Raw genomic sequence first — 19,212 nt, 5'->3', positions numbered from 1 at the left:
ATATCGTCAAAATGCCAACAAAATGATCGGGTTTCGACTAACATCTGCACTGATAAATGGAAAAAGGAATATCTATAGGAATTGTCGTGGAAATGTCAAAAATGTCAATGTTATCGACAAATATCGACGAAAATGGTAGTTTTCTGGTGGAAGATTGTGGTGATGTTGCCGATATTGATGATGTTTCCGATCGATACCAAAAAGTAGTATTTTAGGCAAATAATGAAAGAAGTGGAAATTTGAGTTGTTGTTGTTGTCGATTTAAGTTAATATTTTAGACATCTCCATCAGATAAAAGTTCTTGTTGTTTCCGTTTGTACAGGAGTGGTGTTTGTGCATTAGAAAATGGGTGCTACTATTGTTTCCGTTTGCACAAGAATGGTGTTTGTGCATTAGGAAATGAGTATGGTAGCTTTAGAGGTTCAAAGAAAAAGTTTGGACTCATAAGGACTGAACAAAATGCAATTCTACTGTTAGTGAACATTTTGCACAGAGAGAGAGATGTTGGATTGTTTTACATTTCCTTTTTTATTATTATTATTTTTTCTTGTGTTTTGTGTTAGGTAACTCCATAATTTCAAAGGGTTTTAATTGATAAAGTTTGACATGTGTCGTTAGAAATGACAATTTGCCCTGCACACTCCGAAAACCGTGGTGCACCGTCCATTTTTTTCCTGAAAAATCGAGGCTATGGGGTGGACTCGGGATAAATCTTTAAGGCCCGAATCGGGATCGGGTCCGGATCGGGGAATAAAGAACCTAGCCCGTATCTATTTACTTTTTTTTTTTAATATTTTATGTATTTGGACTATTGTATTTTTTAAGGATGTGTTTTATTATAATTGTAAATTTGGATCTTGATGTATTTTATTGTATTTTTATTGCATTTTAGTCACTTTATTTATATTTTCTTCATAAAATAATTTTTTTTTCATATAAATTTCTAAAAAAAATTATATCAATTATAAAAAAAAAATAAACTGAAAAAACAGTCCCGCCCCATCCTTGATTGGGAAATCCCTGTCCCCGTCCCGTCTCTAAAGAAACGGAGAAAACCACGGGGATGGGATGAAAAATTCCAAATGGGGATGGGAAGGGGATTTTAAAAATCAACCCTGCCCTGCACGTTGACATTCTTATGTGTTGTGTCCCCCACTTATCCACATGCCAATTAGTGTTATTTTTGTTTAAAAAGTACAAAATACCTTTTCTGTGATGTTGATTCAAATTTAAATTGCTTTCTTGTGTTTATTTTTGTTTTTGATGCAATAGTCAGTTTTTCTTTAATTTTTATTTTTTTATTTTTTAAAACTAAAAGATTCTTTCAGTTTAAGCAGAGTAAGAATTATGAAAGAGAACATTCTTTTACCTGCAACCAATTGAGAAATTTAAGAATTTTATGTATTTTAAAATTATTTGTTAAATTTTTTATATTTTGATATTAATAAGTATTGTATTTTTATAATAATTTTTAATATTTATAAATTATTTTATTATCATTGTATTTTAATTATTGTATTTTATTATATTAATTATCTTATAAAATGGTAGCGATGAACAGTCTATATGATCTTAATTTTCATCAATGGTTTATTTGTTTACCATTTTAACATGTATACGAGCATATCTTATCCACTTGCTAGTTTCTACATTTGAAGGTTATGTGGCACTGAAGCGAACTTATAGCTCTTATTCGTATTGTAATGTTTCTTCTCTTTGTTTTTTTTTTTTGCTTATGAAGGTTATGTAATTTTTTTTTTTTTGGGTAAAAGAAGGTTATGTTATTTTAAACCTTCTCGTGGCTGCTGATTACGTGTGCCTTCTCTACCATTTCACAGTTGTATTGTCTTTTTCTTATCCAATGCTTTGTAATTGTATACCCTTCTCTACCATGCCCTTCTTGTGGCATTGGCAGTTGTGCAAGCACAAAGCTCATATATTTCGGTGTTTAAACTATGAAGTGTCTAGGATAAGGACCGACCGCATGGTTTCTGTGAAGAAAAAAAATGTATTGAAATTGACACCCATTGGATTTTCACATCTGGCATGAATAGCCCTGATTCAAGCTTCTTCACGTGTGAATTTTTTGCCCAAAGCTCCCCTTCCCATTCACACATTTCTCTTCTCTTCTCCTTTTCTCTTGTGCTTCCACACTTCCACCCACCGTGCCAGCGAGCCACCACCATCTCCAGCTTGCATGTGATGTTAACCCACCTGCATTCTTAGCTGCTTCCACTGACCAGCCCTGCCCCAGATTGTAACAGCCCAGACCACCCGCGTTCGACATTGTCCTCTTTGGGCTTGGGGAATCCTCTTAAAATCCAGCCCTCAAGGTTTTGTCAAAACGCATCGTATGGGAAAGGTATCCACACTACCTTATAAGGCATGCTTCGTTCCCCTTTTCAACCGATGTGGGACTTCACAATCCTTCCGCTGGCACACCAATCCGGGTACTGGTTCTGATACCATCTGTAACAGCCCAGACCACCTGCGTCCGATATTGTCCTCTTTGGGCCTGGGGAATCCTCTTACAACCCAGCCCTCAAGGTTTTGTCAAAATGCGTCGTACGGGAAATGTATCTACACTACCTTATAAGGTGTGCTTCGTTCCCCTTTTCAGCTGATGTGGGACTTCACACAGATTCTCCAGTGCTTCCAACATATAGGGATTGGGTTAAATCTGGAACTTCTCCCCACTGTTCCAGCCATTCTCTACTGATTCCATCGACCTGCCAGCCCACCGTTCCAGCCATTCTCTACTGATTCCACCTGTCGGCCAGCCCTGCAAATAAATGAAGAGTGTGTTTCTTTTTAATATTTCAAGCAAGTATAACAATTTTTCCTTTTTTTTTTCTTGAATTTATATTACTGTAAATGTAAAATAGGACAATAATCTGTGGATAAAAAGTTTTGTCGAAGCATATCAGTCTTTGCAAGTCTTGTTTGTCTTGTTTCCCTACTTTTAATTAAGTTTTTGGTTCTCTGTTAGTAAGGTGTTTTAGACTAAATCTAATATTTGGGCCATTGATGAGATCTCACATGCTCAAGATTAAAATTATGGAGTTTAGCTAAAACCAAGATTTTGAGGTGTTACTTTCATGTGTTTTGTATTGGGCATTTTCATCATTTAGCAAATTTTGAAATGTTTTGGCAGAAAGCAAGGATCTAGTTTAGTAATTACAATCATTGAAAAGATTTAGATGAGTATATCCATTTATGCTCTTCTATTTTCTTAGGCTCTGTGTATTAAGAAGTCGTATAGTTAATAGGCTCTGTGTCCTCTGTAGATAGGTGTTGAAAAAAACTATCTTTTTTATTTGTGGAAGCAAAAATGATGAAGTGTGTGGGGGGCTCAAAAGAAGAATTATTCATTCCACTTTAGCTCTTAGCATCATTTTGAAGTTTCCTATATGGTTCATTTTGGTTCCACCAGGGATTGGATTTGGTACATGTAAATACTCTCTATGGCTGCCTCTATATGGTTCTCTTTAGAGCATCTTCAATGCTATTTTCTACTTGAGAAAGCATCTATTTTTATAAAAGAGATTAGTATTTTTCAGACGACTTTGTTGTGGACATTTTGCAGAACTAAACGAATATGGTGATATTTTATTTATGTAGATTGATATTTGTTATTAAATAAAAGAATTTATTACAATGTTTCATTGTAATTGATTTTTTTTTCTAAAGAAAAAAGAAAAGAAAAGAAGAGTTTATGAAGATGTTTTGAGTTGTATCAAAGTTGAGTTGGTAAACACCCGCAAAGCCTCACACTATCTTATGGGGATCGAGGGGTAAAGTTAATAGTTCTTAAAAGGAATGCCAGCATAAAAATGCATACTCCTTGTGGAATTAGGAATAGTGGCTTCCACCACCTTTTTGACAAGTAGGAATAAGAAGTTAAAAAAATATGAGATTTAAGATTATTCCTCGAATATTTATAAAGAAAAGATTATAGTACCACCAACCCAGCTTCCAAAATTTAAGATGTAGTGACGATTCCAAGTACCATGAAAGAAAAAGAAAGTAGCTAGTAGCTATCTAGGAAGTTTAAAGTATATAAGAATTATTGATTGATCTGAATAAATGGGAGAGAGATCTAGCAAAGTACAACTGGTCTAGTAGTGAAAACACCATGAGAAAACACCACCAATTCTAATTGCTTATCTTAAAATCTCTACTTAGACTACTTTGCATGCCATGCGATTCCCTCATTCTAAACGTCTATATATACATTATAGTGATATAAGCGATATAAATATCACAAACGAAACATGAATGTTTATCATAACCAAATCTCATTAGTAAGGTTCATGTAGCTTATTTATGATATTTTGCCTTCTCGTAGCAGAGTTTTTTTTTTTTTTGTTTGGTTATATTTTACATCTTTGTTTTCTTTGGGAAAATGAGATAGGAAGGGTGTGTCTGCCATGCGCTCAACGTGTACGATTTTGATTCGGTGTTATTATGTTTGCCATTTTATGTGAAGTGTTTAAACTAATACTTTGAATTAGTAAGAAGAATTTGTTGTCATATATGGTTCTTTCTTTCCTTTGTTAGCATACATCATCAATGTTAATTTAAATACTCATGACTAGCTAGAAAGAGGAATTATCCTTGAGGTTTCTGTTGGTTTTTTTTTTTGGCGGTTTTTTGTTGTTTTTGTTTTTTTATATATGTCTTTTGGCTTTATATAGCTTATTAAATCCCACCTTGTTTTCTTTAGAAGTTAGAGCTTGAGATTAGTTGTGTAAGCATGTCAATAAGTACTAGTGATGTTCAACTGATTTGGATTTGCTCATGTGGGCAATATATGCATTTAAAAACATCAAGGATAGATAAGAACATAAATCGTCAATTTTGGAAATGCTTAGATGGAGAACAATTCCTACATACTTGTTAATGTGTTAAATTTTCATTTGTTTTCGCTTATAAAATAATTAAGTTATATATTTTGCCTTCTCGTAGCAGAGTTTTTTTTTTTGTTTGGTTATATTTTACATCTTTGTTTTCTTTGGGAAAATGAGATAGGAAGGGTGTGTCTGCCATGCGCTCAACGTGTACGATTTTGATTTGGTGTTATTATGTTTGCCATTTTATGTGAAGTGTTTAAACTAATACTTTGAATTAGCAAGAAGAATTTGTTGTCATATATCGTTCTTTCTTTCCTTTGTTAGCATACATTATCAATGTTAATTTAAATACTCATGACTAGCTAGAAAGAGGAATTATCCTTGAGGTTTCTGTTGGTTTTTTTTTTGGCGGTTTTTTGTTGTTTTTGTTTTTTTATATATGTCTTTTGGCTTTTTATAGCTTATTAAATCCTACCTTGTTTTCTTTAGAAGTTAGAGCTTGAGATTAGTTGTGTAAGCATGTCAATAAGTACTAGTGATGTTCAACTGATTTGGATTTGCTCATGTGGGCAATATATGCATTTAAAAACATCAAGGATAGATAAGAATATAAATCGTCAATTTTGGAAATGCTTAGATGGAGAACAATTCCTACATACTTGTTAATGTGTTAAATTTTCATTTGTTTTCGCTTATAAAATAATTAAGTTATATATGTTTTCTTGACACAGAAAAAAGAATGTGGTAAATTCATTTGGGTAAAAGAAGGTGAGGCTGAACTAGACAAAATAGATATACTTATCGGTGAAGTTCGTCGTTTATTTGTGCAAGTGGAGAAATATAATAATATGCTTAAAGCAATTCAAAAAAATACTAAGAGGAGCGACCAATATAACGTTAAGACTTTTATGGTTCTTGTACTTTTATTATTTCTTTTCTTTAAAATGTTTGCCTAGTGATATAGTCAATAATATACATGTCTGTTCGATTGGTAAACTAATTATGTATTAAAGTCTGCTATGTGCTTGTTAAGCACTATATGTATGTAGTCAAGCTTGCTGTATGTGTTGTTGGAATTGTCTGTTACAATTATCTATGAACTATTACTTTTCAAGTATGTTGAACTGTTTGGGGATTGAATAGCATTTCTCCATTGAAATATGACTTGTCAAGTAAGTGCAGCATTCAGTAACCAAGTGTTTATTAATTCACGACCTACAAAGGGAGTGCTTCTTCATGGCCCACTTGGCACAGGAAAGACGTCTTTGGTGAAAGTGAGCAATATTATTAGTCAATATTGTGATGAAAGTGAGCAATCTTTGCATAAAGTGTTTGATTCAGCTCACCAAGTTGCACCTTCTGTGGTGAGTTTTATTCCCTTTTTAAATAGTTTGCCTTCTATTTATTAAGGAAACATATCATTCTGTGTTTGCAATTAAATGCATGTAGTTACAAACTTACAATTAGTTTTTAAATTTTTTCATAAGCTTCTTTAGTGTCACTTTCACACCAGTCGGTTGGTATGGTGAGCTTAGAGGCTAGCCTGAAATTGGGAATATGTTTTAACCATGGCCAATGTCATTACTAGAGGGAGGTTTTGCAATGACATTTAGAGCATGGGAGATAGACATGTATTTGATGTCTAAGGATGGTCTTATTTATTTGAAAATAATTTTCAATTCCAGTTGGAAAACTAATAGGTTTTTATTGATGAGTTTGATGTCATAGCACCTACAAGGAAAGATGGGAATGAAGAGATGTCAAAGGGAGCAAGTATAGTGGTGCAAAATGAGATGGGTATAAGGTGCAAAATGAATAATAGTTTAAGGCATAATTTCCCCATATCTTTTAGTTTTTTAGAAGGGAAAATATGTAGGTGGCCATTCTTGTTTCCATTATTTGTGATAATGGATCTAACGGGTTTGTTTCATGTCTAGAAAAACTCTCTAACTTGTTTCCTTTTCATTTTTTCAAGCATCAACTCCAAACAATTCCTCTTAACACTGGCATTATCAAGGTCTAAGATGATTGAGAGCAATAAAACTGTTTCTTTGTTTAAATGTCTTTACTGTTCTACGAAGGTAGTTTACTTAGTTTACTAATTTCTTATTTTCTATTTAGGCAAACATAATCTGTTTTGTGGATTTACATCATTAAATGTCCTTTAATCGTTTCTTATTTCTTTATGAAGTTTTTTCTTGCTGAAAATCAAAATCATATTTATTGTCCATTAGGTTCTTCTAGAGGATGTTGGAGCTGGTAAATCTAGTATTGTGTTGCGTTTTGTAAAAGGACAGTTTATTGAATTTTAGGTTCGTAATGTTCCTTGTATTCAGACTTTCAAATTTTGAATGGCATTTTGTTTGAATCCTAGAGCTTGATTTTCTTTCTAACACTGTAGGAATCAACAATAGGGGCTACCTTTTTCTCACAAACATTTGCTGTAAATGATGCTACTTTAAAATTTGAGATTTAGGATACAGCAGGTCAAGAGAGATACCATAGTTTGGCTCCTATGTCCTATAGAGGAGCTGCTGCTACAATAATTGTGTATGATATTACTGACAACCCAATTGTGCTTGTTTTGTCTTTCGATTTTGAAATTCTAAACATCCTAAAACATGTCAATCTTGTTACTGCTGCTGTATCATTGATGAGAATGAAGCTGTAAGTTAAAACCCTTGAGGCATTAGTCTTCAGAAGAAAATAGTGTAAGCTTTGGTTTAGTTTATAGCTTTTGGCCTTCCCTAATGGTTATATAGGACAAATGAGATTTCTTTTTACAATGTAATATGGAATTTCTAGCGAGAGAATCCTTAAACGACTTCTAAACTGCATACTACCACTTTCATAGAGGTTCAGAACAGAGACATTGCTCTCCCCTTGAGTGGTAGCAACTAGAAATTAAGAAAGACTGACTAAGGTTACATTAAGAAAGGTCAATTATTAATGTAAGGTGACTTAAGAGCAGTGCCCTGTACAATATTGCATATAAATTTATCACTATTACTACTAATTAATTTTTTTTTTCATTTTATTAGAAGCAAAAGCATAGTTTCATCTTGACGACAAATACATTTTACAATCTACTCTATCATTTATATACATTTGTGTTTTGCTCATTTTTTAGTGTCACTTTATATACAGTTGATGAGTTTGATGCCATAGCACCTGCAAGGAAAGATGGGAATGAAGAGCTATCAAAGGGAGCAAGTATAGTGGTGCTAATAGGAGTGCTGAGCATTACTGAAATTTTCACATTGCAGCCGTTGGCCTTCATACTAATGACAATGTGACTGCTGAACATTAATGTTGAATTGCTCTATTAACAAGTTTTAAATTTACCAAAAAAGAAAATGTTGATAACTTTGCCAAATGATTAGATTGAAATTGTTGTAGCTCACTAGCTTTGAAAGTGTAACTTGGATGTTTGTGTTGTGAACAAACTACTGAAAGTTAAGTTCCATAAATTGTTGTTGCATTTGTATTCTTTTTGTCTTTCCATTTTTTTTTTTAACCAAAAGATGTGTACTGCTAGATAACCAACAAAAATGCATTGTTGGCATGTCTATAAATAATACCTGATAATTTACTAAAGTATGCTCTACTCAATAGAAAGAAAATTATACAGGGAACAATAAGATCAATAGCAATGGATATTTCAAAAGTAAGAACCGAAATGTACATCTATTACACTCAGCTATAGTGTGAAAGTATTTTCTAGCATATACCAGAGGAAATCAATGGAGTGGAAGCAAATTAAAGTGAGCATCAAGAATTTTGGTTGATTGTGACCCACACCAGAAAGATAAAACAACCAGTAAAAGTCTCATCAAAGTTGAAAGTCAACAATTAAACACTCTTCTATTAACCAAAACCCACATTGACAAGCATCTCGGCAATACATTTAGCAACAACACAGCACTACACCATGAACACCACTACATTTTTTTTGTCCATGTGCAGCAACAACATAGCACTACACCATGAGCACCACTATTACTAGATTAAATGAAAACTTTCTTTTCCCTTGACTTTTCGTAGAACATAACTATTACTAGATTGAATGAAGACTTGCTGACCAGCAAAACCAGCTTTCCTCAAGGCACTAAATACTGCATCAGTGACACTTAATTTCTGCTGTAACATAAGCTGCATGCTGAAAAGAAAAAATGAAAATTGAATCAGCATCAGAACTTTTAAGTTCAAGTCCATTGGTGCTGCAGAAAGAGTCATTTTTTACAATTTCATATGGAGAATTTTCAGCAATGAACAGTAATTCAGTTTGTTGAAAATAAATAATGTAGATTCCTAGCAGTTTAGACATTCAAATTCATTTTGGTTCTTATCGCCAAATTATCACCAAATTGAAACAGAACACATAAAGGAATAAGAAATCTGATAACAGAAAATCTGAGCATTCAAATAGGTAGAAAATAGGAACTCTACTTTTTGGACATAAGCATCTAGTTGATGAAGCACTTAATAGAAAAGCATAAAAAAAGTACAAATTTTTGTCTTCCTTTCTCCCTAGGTTCCATTAGATGGAGAAATATATTCAAAAGTTCTATAATAGAAAATCCAAAAAAAATAGAAAATTCAACTTCTATAATATTATAGAGAAGCACAACCTATATTAACAGCTTTTATAGTTCCAAAGTACAGAAGCAATAGACAAACTACTACATTTCTAGCTATCAAGGCATTCGACAGTGAGACTACACACTATTTTGTTCCATAACTAATTATTGTGAACAACCAAACAATTAATGAAGCTAACAAAAATCTCACCTCGATGCTGATCAAGACACCAGACAGAGAGCTCATGTTCTTTGTCATGTCCAAAATTCAGATAGTGTCAAAAAATGGTAATTGGAATTGCAATGTAACTATAAATACTATGCTTCTGGATGTTGTAATGCCATTGGAACTACAATTTAAGATTAATAAAACAAATGCTAAGAGGAATGCATCCACATTTTCTGAGATCTTAATGTTTCAGACAGATAAGCACAAATTTTATATAAAACAAATACTACCTACAGCATAAATTTTTGTCTTCCTTTCTCCCTAGGTTCCATCAGATGGAGAAATATATTCAACAGTTCTAACCAATCTGCACTAACAGCTGGAGTGGAGCAAACCTAACTACCATAAATTTCAAATCAATTACAGTATAATTGCAGTAAGAAAGAGTTACATACTTCTCAACCGAGAAACCATACTGGATAGACAACGGCAAAACTCCAACAGCCAAAGCCTGCAAATGTGGATGCAAATGATTCTGCAAAAGCCATAGCCTCATCTACATGTGGTGCATCTGACCAGCATATTAAATACCAATGCCACCATTGGCAACCAACTACATGAATAGAACTGTCGCTGTCCGAATTATATATTAAAATGAGAGGCCTGCATTGGAAAATAAATGGCAAACCAACATACATTCATTCTAATAATCAAACAACACTTCATATTACAATACATGACAACGTACAGAGTCTATTATCATTACATAACCATATTTTACTAACTAAGCTAATAGTTCTTGCAATAAGATAGAAAAACCACACCAAACTAAGAATAAAACTATTTCCTTTAAGTTGATGCATGATACTTTATCACATCCAGGGGAGTCATTCCAAATTATTTCTCATGCATTGCTACCAAAACAAAGCAAGTTATTAGATGAGAAGCATGTTAGTTCAAGAAAATGTTGAAGACGATAAGGAAATTACTTAGTTTTATACCTGTAGAAGCAAAACTATTAGCTTCAGATTCAAAGTTTGCTTGTTGAGGATTTTCCTCATTTTGTGAGGACCTACATAGATTAGCAGCATGTTTTGTACAAGGTATGATCATTCCAATTGCATAAGAATAATAAATAATAAATGTATCATTTTCTTACGGATTGTTGAGGACTGGACAGTTTCTCTTGTCGTGCGATTGCCCAATTTTTCCACATCCATTGCAATGTCGACCTTTATACTTTGTGGCATTTATTGCCTTCTCTTTTCCCCCTTTTAATCTTCATCCACATCCCTTTGCCCTCACTTGAGATGGGTCTTTCAAAGCTTTAGAATCATAAGCATTACTACCTTTTTCAGAAATGCCTCCACTCTTCGTGTTGATAACTACGGAGTTAATCTTGCTAGCAAACTTTGAAGACCATCATTCATAATGACACTTGTCTCTTCATTTGTTATGGCTTTATCAGTGACTTCCGAAGCAAGTTGGATAGTTTAGCTTGCCACATCAACATTGAAGTTCGTTTTCCATTTATCTCAATAACTTGGTTATCGTGTATTATTTGAGATTTTGCAACTCTAGTCCACCTTTTCATGATATGCTGATTTGGCAAAGCAATATTACCAGAGTCGTAAGAATGCCAAAATATGTCTACATGGAATTCCTTCACTATCAAACTTCTTACAAGTACAAGATGCATAGTTTAATACTTTATCATAAGCAATTTTACGAACTCTACAAACACCATCATTTGAACTACTCTCGACCATATACATTTTGTGAGTAGCATTTTCACGAACAAGTTGTGGCATTGTTAGTAAGCTATGCCACAACTCATCTTGAAATTTAAGGAAAATTTTGCAAGTGTAAATCTCAACCATTTGCTTTTCCATTTCCAATGGCAATTTCAAAATAGGCTTCTCATTAATATCGATATGATCAGCCTGTAACTCTTCGTGACGTTGATTTTTGTTGAAATTTTTATATCCTAGTTGATTTTTTTTTCCCTTTCAAAAAAATTGTTTTTTGCCGAATGAAAAAGTAGAATGAAAAAAAAAAAATACAAAACATAACAACACCAGTAGAGGATAGAGGTAAAATCAAAATGAAGAAATGGAAGGAAGCAATGGCAACTAACTCACACTCCACCGGCTATTCTCTGAAATGGCTCAAACGGTGGCTGGATCCCGAACGCTGGCTGGAATGGTGGGTTGGGAAGGGTGGAAGTAAGCTGGAAGAGGAATGTAGGTTGTGAATCTTGGAAATGGTGGAAAATAAGCTGGTACGAGTGGTACGATTTGGAATTTTGGCAAAGCTAGTGCGAGCCGGTGCAAATGAGAATGCAACCTGATACGAGCGGGAAGGGGAGATTTAGGCAAAAATCCACACGTGAGGAAGCTTGAATCTGGGCCGTTCATGCCAGATATGAAAATCCAATGGGTGCCAATTTCATAACATTTTTGGTCCGCATAGAAACCATGCGGTCGGTCCTTATCCTACACACTCTTTTTAAACTATAGCATTATAAAATACACACACACAAACACACACACATATATATATATATATATATATTCACTTTATATTTATTTTTATATTTACAAGTCAAGTTTTTTTTTTGTTTCTTTTGTTTTTGGGTAACTTGCCAATATTTGTTTTGGTAATTAAGTCAAATTCACATATTGAGAAGTTTATCATACTTATTGCAATTAATTTTATGGAGATAAGATATGGGTTTTACATATTAGACCATTACAAAAAAGAAGATCCCTTCTTCTAATATCCAACAATGTGTTTAATCAAATATGAATAATGATGTAAAAAGAATTTGGATTTTACTCATCCATATATTTTGTGTGATATGAATGATGACTGAAAGAATTTTGATACTCTTTTAACACTTTTAGAATCTCAACTCATTTTAAAAAGTATGCCCAGTAATTATTATATCTTTCTTGTATAGTATTCAGTTTTTATATAACATTTTTAACAAGCTGTTTTAATTTTTTTCTTTAATTGCGGAAATTACATTTTATTTACAAAATTTGAAGAGATGGACACGAGAAATTGAAAAATTTTAGATGTGACTTTTGATAAAGTGGGCAAAAAGCTATAGCGTCCGTACACAACTCTTTTACGTCTCAATTTGCCATTCAATGATCTTTCTTTGATATTTTGAGCCTCAGAGGCGGCTTGGCCTCACATACATAATCCACCTGAACCAAACCATAGGAATCAACAATATCAGTGCCATAACACTAAACTACCTAGTTTTAGTCTGAAAGAAATGGCCGATGCAGATAATAGTGGTACAAAACCCAGGTGGTCTCTTTAGGGACTGACTGCTCTGGTCACTAGTGGAACCAAAGGAATAGGGTTTTGTCTCTGCCTTCTTGTTATTTGTTTCTGTTTTCAGTTTGATTAACCCAAAAAAAAAAAAAAGGTGGGGGGGAAGAATAAAGTCCTTCATTTTACAAAATTTTTCATGCTCTATAATCCTAATTTGTAATTATTTTGTTGTGACTTAGGCATGCTATTGTGGAGGAATTGGCAAGTCTAGGGGAAAAAGTGCATACACATTCTCGGAATGAAGATCAACTTAATCAATGCTTACATGAATGGGAGACGAAGAAATTTCAAATGTCTGGATCCGTCTGTGATTTAGTTTCTCCAGCAGACAGAGAGGAGTTGATAAACAAAGTTTCATCTCTGTTCAATGGAAAACTTCACATCATTGTATGTTTTTTCTCTTACATAACTGGACGGACTATTTGTGTTGATGGAGGAGTGACAGTGAAGGGTTTCTTCTTTCTTTGAATATGTATTCAAAATAGAACCATGAGTTCATGATGCTAGTTTTGAATTATTGTACCAGTCCAAAAAGAGAAGAACCAAAACCAATATGCATAATAAGCAAAGCAGCATGTAATATTCCAAGACAAACACATGAGAGTATGGTAAGGATGGGACCTACCATAACTTTGACACGTGAGAGGAATGTCCCCACATTGATGTGGAGGCATGTAGTTTCCTATGAGAATATACTGTGTTATATGAGTATGTGTGCTAGCTTTCTCCTGTAAAAGAATTAATACTAATGCCCATCTCTCTCATCCAGTGATGAAAAATCGGTATCGATAAAAATATCGAAGGTATGATTTTATAGAAATATCGATGGAAATGTTGATAAAATTATGAAAATTGTATATATTTAATTTAGAATATAAATTTTTGTATATGAGATCATTAGTATGGTAAAATAATATATAAAAAAAATTTAATAATTAGAACATACTGATAATAAAATACTTATCCAATTAGGCATATATACTAAAATCTTATATATTATATAACACAAAACAAATAATGTTATTTATTTATTTATTTTTATTTTTGAATAGATAAAATCAAATTAAATACTAAAAGAGTGGATAAAAAGATAAAAAAGATAAAGAAATGTGTATAGATACTACAATCCTATAATCTTTAAAAACATTAGATTTTCTAAAAAAACCGGTAACTACTAACTATAACGTAGCTAGTCCAATTAATAAGTTGGATATTTGAGCAGACGAAGAGCTATGAAAAAGTCCAATATAATATTATCATATTATCATATTATTATTTTATTTTCTTTTATTTTTTTTTCTTTCCTTTTCCTTTTTCCCCCACGTGGGAAGAAAGATTTTTTTGTTCTCCTTTCTTCTTCTTCCTCTCTTCCCTTCGTCTTCTTCCTCCCTCTCTTTCTCTCTCTTCTCTCTCTTTCCGATGGCATTTCGCTCCCACTCGTTCTCTTTCTTTTTCTTTTCTTCTTTTTTTCTACTTCTTCTTCACCTGTTCCACACAAACACATACACACACCAAATCAGATGCAGATCACAAACACATACACACCAGTCTCTTCGCAGAGAGGGCCGACCGAGATATCCACCGACAATCCCACCGACAACCGGCTTCTCCACTTCGCTATCCACCAGTTTCCATCCTAAACCTGAAACTCTCTTCGATATTCGACGACTCAAGCGACATCCTTTGATTTTGGCGACATTTATCCGGCACTGTTGACAGAAACTTTCCCCCCCCTATCGATGTCGGCGGCCTCTGACACTTGATACTGTTGCTGACTTATCGCCTGTCTCAGCGATATTTGTTTCACTGCTCTCATCTCTTTGTGTTTGTTGTCCTGAATATGTATATATATATAGTTGCTTGGCAAGGTTTCAAATATAATAAAGTTGCACGATATTTCAACAAAATTTCATTTCTTTCATTAAGTTGATAGAATATTTAAGTTTTAAAAAAAAAATTTCATAATTTCTTTCAAAAATTTTGATACGGTAATTTTTATCAATATATTTTCATGTCAATTACTTCATAATTTGGTCAAAATTTCGATAATATATGTTGATATTTCCAAAATATTAACCATAATATTCACAGAATTTTAAAAATATTCACTAAATTTTAGAAAGATTATTAAACTCATATAGAGATTCAAATTGAGTGAAAAAATTGTATCTATATGCGTCTATTGATAATATCCATTTTTCTATTATGATATTTCCATTAGTACTAATATTTTGAACCTTCATTTGGAGAGTGGAAATATATGGGTGCACATGCAAGCAAGGAAGAAAAAGTAGGCGATATCGTCAAAATGCTGACAAAATTATCCGGTTTCGACTAACATCCGCACCAATAAATGGAGAAAGAAATATCTATAGGAATTGTCGTGGAAATGTCAACGTTATTGACAAATATCGACGAAAATGGTAGTTTTTCGGTGGAAGATTGCGGTAATGTTGCGGATATTGATGATGTTTCTGATCGATACCAAAAATTAGTATTTTAGGCAAATAATGAAAGAAGTGGAAATTTGAGTTGCTGTTGTTGTCGATTTAAGTTAATATTTTAGACATCTCCATCAGAGAAAAGTTATTGTTGTTTCCGTTTGCACATGAGTGGTGTTTGTACATTAGAAAATGGGTGCTGCTATTGTTTTCATTTGCACAAGAATAGTGTTTATGCATTAGGAAATGAGTATGGTAGCTTTAGAGGTTCAAAGAAAAAGTTTGGACTCTTAAGGACTGAACAAAATGCAATTCTACTATCAGTGAACATTTTGCACAGAGAGAGAGATGTTGGGTTGTTTTGCTTTTTCTTTTTTATTATTATTATTTTTCTTGTGTTTTGTGTTAGGTAACTCCATAATTTCAAAGGGTTTTAATTGATAGAGTTTGACATGCGTCATTAGAAATGTCAATTTGCCCTGCACATTCCGAAAACTGTGGTGCACCGCCCTTTTTTTTCTTGAAAAATCGGGGCTGTAGGACGGACTCGGGATAAATCTTTGAGGCCCCAATCGGAGTCGGGCGGGGATCGGGGAATAAAGAACCCGGCTCGAACTCGGCCTGTATATATTTACTTATTTTTTTTTTATATTTTATGTACTTGGACTATTGTATTTTTTAAGGATGTATTTTATTATAATTGTAAATTTAGACCTTGATGTATTTTATTGTATTTTTATTGCATTTTAATCATTTTATTTACATTTTATTCAGAAAAGAATTTTTTTTTAATAAATTTCATCAAAAAAAATTATATCAATTATAAAAAAGAAAATAAACCGGGAAAACCATCCCGCCACATCCTCGATTAGGAAATCCCCATCTCCGTCCCATCTCTAAAGAAACGGGGAAAACCACGGGGACGAGATGAAAAATTCTAAGCTGGGATGGGGACGAGATTTTAAAAACCGACCCTGCCCTGCCCGTTGACATTCTTATCTGTTGTGTCCCCCAACCGGGCAGCCCACCGTTCTAGCCATTCTCTGCTGATTCCGCCGGTCAGCCAGCCCTACAAATAAGTGAAGAGTGTGTTTCTTTTTAATATTTCGAGCAAGTATAACAATTTACCCTTTTTTTTTCTTGAATTTATATTACTACAAATGCAAAATAGGACAATAATGTGTGAATAAAAAGTTTTGTCGAAGCATATCAGTCTTTGCAAGTCTTGTTTGTCTTGTTTTCCTATTTTTAATTAAGTTTTTGGTTCTCTGTTAGTAAGGTGTTTTAGACTAAATCTAATATTTAGGCCATTGATGAGATCTCAGATGCTCAAGATTAAAATTATGGATTTTAGCTAAAACCAAGATTTTGACGTGTTACTTTCATGTACTTTGTATTGGGCATTTTCATTATTTAGCAAATTTTGAAGTGTTTTGGTAGAAAGCAAGGATCTAGTTTAGTAACTACAATCATTGAAAAGATTTAGAGGAGTATATCCATTCATGCTCTTCTATTTGCTCAGGCTCTGTGTATTAAGAAGTCATATGGTTAATAGGCTCTATGTCCTCTGTAGATAGGTGCTGAAAAAATTATCTTTTTTATTTGTGGTACGATTTGGAATTTTGGCAAAGCTAGTGCGAGCTGGTGCAAGCGGGAATGTAAGCTGATACAAGCGGGAAGGGGAGTTTTAGGCAAAAATCCACACATGAGGAAGCTTGAATCTGGGCCGTTCATGCTAGATATGAAAATCCAACGGGTGCGAATTTCGGAACATTTTTGGTCCGCATAGAAACTATGCAGTCGGTCCTTATCCTAGACACTCATTTTAAACTATAGCATTATAAAATACACACACACACACACACACACACACACACACATATATATATATTCACTTTATATTTATTTTTATATTTGCAAGTTAGGTAACTTTCCAATATGTTTTTTGGTAATTAAGTCAAATTATCATATTGAGAAGTTAATCATACTTATTGCAATTAATTTTATGGAGATAAGATATGGGTTTTACATATTAGACCATTATAAAAAAAGAAGATCCCTTCTTCTAATATCCAACAATGTGTTTAGTCAAATATGAATAATGACATAAAAAGAATTTGGATTTTAACCATATATTTTGTGTGATATGAATGATGACCGAAAGAATTTTGATTTTCTTAACACTTTTACAATCTCAACTCTCATTTCAAAAAGTATGCCAAGTAATTAATATATCTTTCTTGTATATTATTCAACTTTTATTTAACATTTTAAACTAAGTTGTTTTATTTTTTTTCTTTAATCGCAGAAATTACATTTTATTTACAAAATTTGAAGAGATGGAAACGAGAAATTGAAAAATTTTATATGTGACTTTTGGTGAAGCGCGCAAAAAATTATAGTGCTCGTATAAAACTCTTTCATGTCTCGATTTTCCATTCAATGCCCTTCTCATCTCACATCATTATCCCTTCCTTTGATATTTTAAGCCTTAGAGGCAGCCTGGCCTCACATACATAATCCACCTGAACCAAACCATAGGCTGCCTTCTTGTTAATTGTTTTTGTTTTCAGTTTGATTAACCAAAAAATAAAATAAAAAGAAGTAAAGTCCTTCATTTTATGAAGTTTTTAATGCTTTATATCCTAATTTGTAATTATTTTGTTGTGACTTAGGCATGCTATTGTGGAGGAATTGGCAGGTCTAGGGGCAAAAGTGCATATGTGTTCTTGGAATGAAGACACTACTAAAAAAAAGCCTTTTAACAACCATTAATTTGGTTGTAAAACATCCTATTTTGGTCGCCAGTGGGTTTTAGAGACCAAAAAACCGTGGTCACCACGTGGTCATTTAAACGTCGTAACAGATTCTATTTCGTGATCAATAAATATTGGTTGCTAAATCTTTTGAGGTTTTAGTGACCAGCTTTTTAGTATTTGGTGACCATAAATTAATCTTTAAAACTTCTTGAATATTTGAACGGACACCAATTTTAAGCTTTTGCCAACCAATAAGAAAATATGAGCGACCAATAGTTGGTCACTCAATGCTGTGTTGGTGACTATTTATGGTCACTTTAAGCATATACTTTGGTCATTAAAAACTTATAACTTGGTAACCAAAAATATTATGGGACCAATTATTAAAATCTTCATGGTCAAAATGGTGGTCACTAAAAACTATCTTCAATGACAAAATGCTCTAGTGATCGAAATAGTTGTTGAACAACCACGTAGTTGGTTGCAAAAATATGGTTTTAGTAGCAATGTAATTGGTCGCATAAATTTAGTTTCAACGACTAATTGTTTGGTCCTGAAATAGTATTTTCATGACACATTGTAATGGTCACTAAAATTATCGGTATATTGTCTAGTTACATTTGGTGGCAAAATTTATTGCTCTGTAACTATTATTTGGTCATCGAGGAACTTTTCACTAACGAATGTTATGGTTAATAATAATCATTGCCAATTTGAAATGCATTTTAATGACCAAAATGTTAGTCACTGTATCCCTTTTTTAGTGACTGAGAATTGGTCAATAACAATTAATGAAGTGAAAAGATGTTTCAGCAACCATATTCATTTATAGAAATGGCATTATCAATTACCAATATTGGGTTTTGTAAACCTTTATTTTGGTATCCATTGAATTGGTTGGTGAAATATAATTTGAGCAACCAACAGATTGGTAGTGAATTATGCTTATGCATGTTAATAAATAATAATAATATTATAGAATTTCAATTATATGTTTAACCAAAAAGTATAAAACTGATTATATTATTATAAATTTCATGACATACATGAAATTGATATCAC

The 19,212-nt window shown here is 33.0% G+C and overlaps 1 protein-coding gene and 1 pseudogene across 1 annotated transcript; both read left to right on the top strand.

Moving 5' to 3' along the window:
* The first annotated feature begins 6,013 nt into the window (after positions 1–6,013).
* LOC107410967 (uncharacterized) lies at positions 6,014–8,149 on the top strand. Its single transcript, XM_016018469.3, has 3 exons — positions 6,014–6,217; positions 7,330–7,520; positions 7,984–8,149. Exons 1-3 carry the CDS (start codon positions 6,014–6,016, stop codon positions 8,147–8,149), a joined length of 561 nt encoding a protein of 186 aa, XP_015873955.3.
* A 4,597-nt stretch (positions 8,150–12,746) lies between these two features.
* The window catches only part of LOC132799196 (tropinone reductase homolog At2g29170-like), a 28,304-nt pseudogene continuing 21,838 nt past the window's right edge, over positions 12,747–19,212 (top strand).

This window comes from Ziziphus jujuba, chromosome 10 (assembly GCF_031755915.1).
Source record: "Ziziphus jujuba cultivar Dongzao chromosome 10, ASM3175591v1".
Taxonomy (NCBI): Eukaryota; Viridiplantae; Streptophyta; class Magnoliopsida; order Rosales; family Rhamnaceae; genus Ziziphus; species Ziziphus jujuba.
The sequence above is the reverse complement of the archived record's forward strand: the minus strand, read 5'-3'. Positions and strand labels throughout refer to the sequence as shown.

What these genes read in the sequence shown, in the direction of transcription:
- LOC107410967 (XM_016018469.3), top strand. Translation starts at nt 6,014, where the DNA reads ATGACTTGTCAAGTAAGTGCAGCATTCAGTAACCAAGTGTTTATTAAT. An exon ending in ACCAAGTTGCACCTTCTGTG is followed by an intron (nt 6,218 to 7,329) that starts GTGAGTTTTATT and finishes TTTGAGATTTAG; the next exon opens with GATACAGCAGGTCAAGAGAG. An exon ending in TCATTGATGAGAATGAAGCT is followed by an intron (nt 7,521 to 7,983) that starts GTAAGTTAAAAC and finishes CTCATTTTTTAG; the next exon opens with TGTCACTTTATATACAGTTG.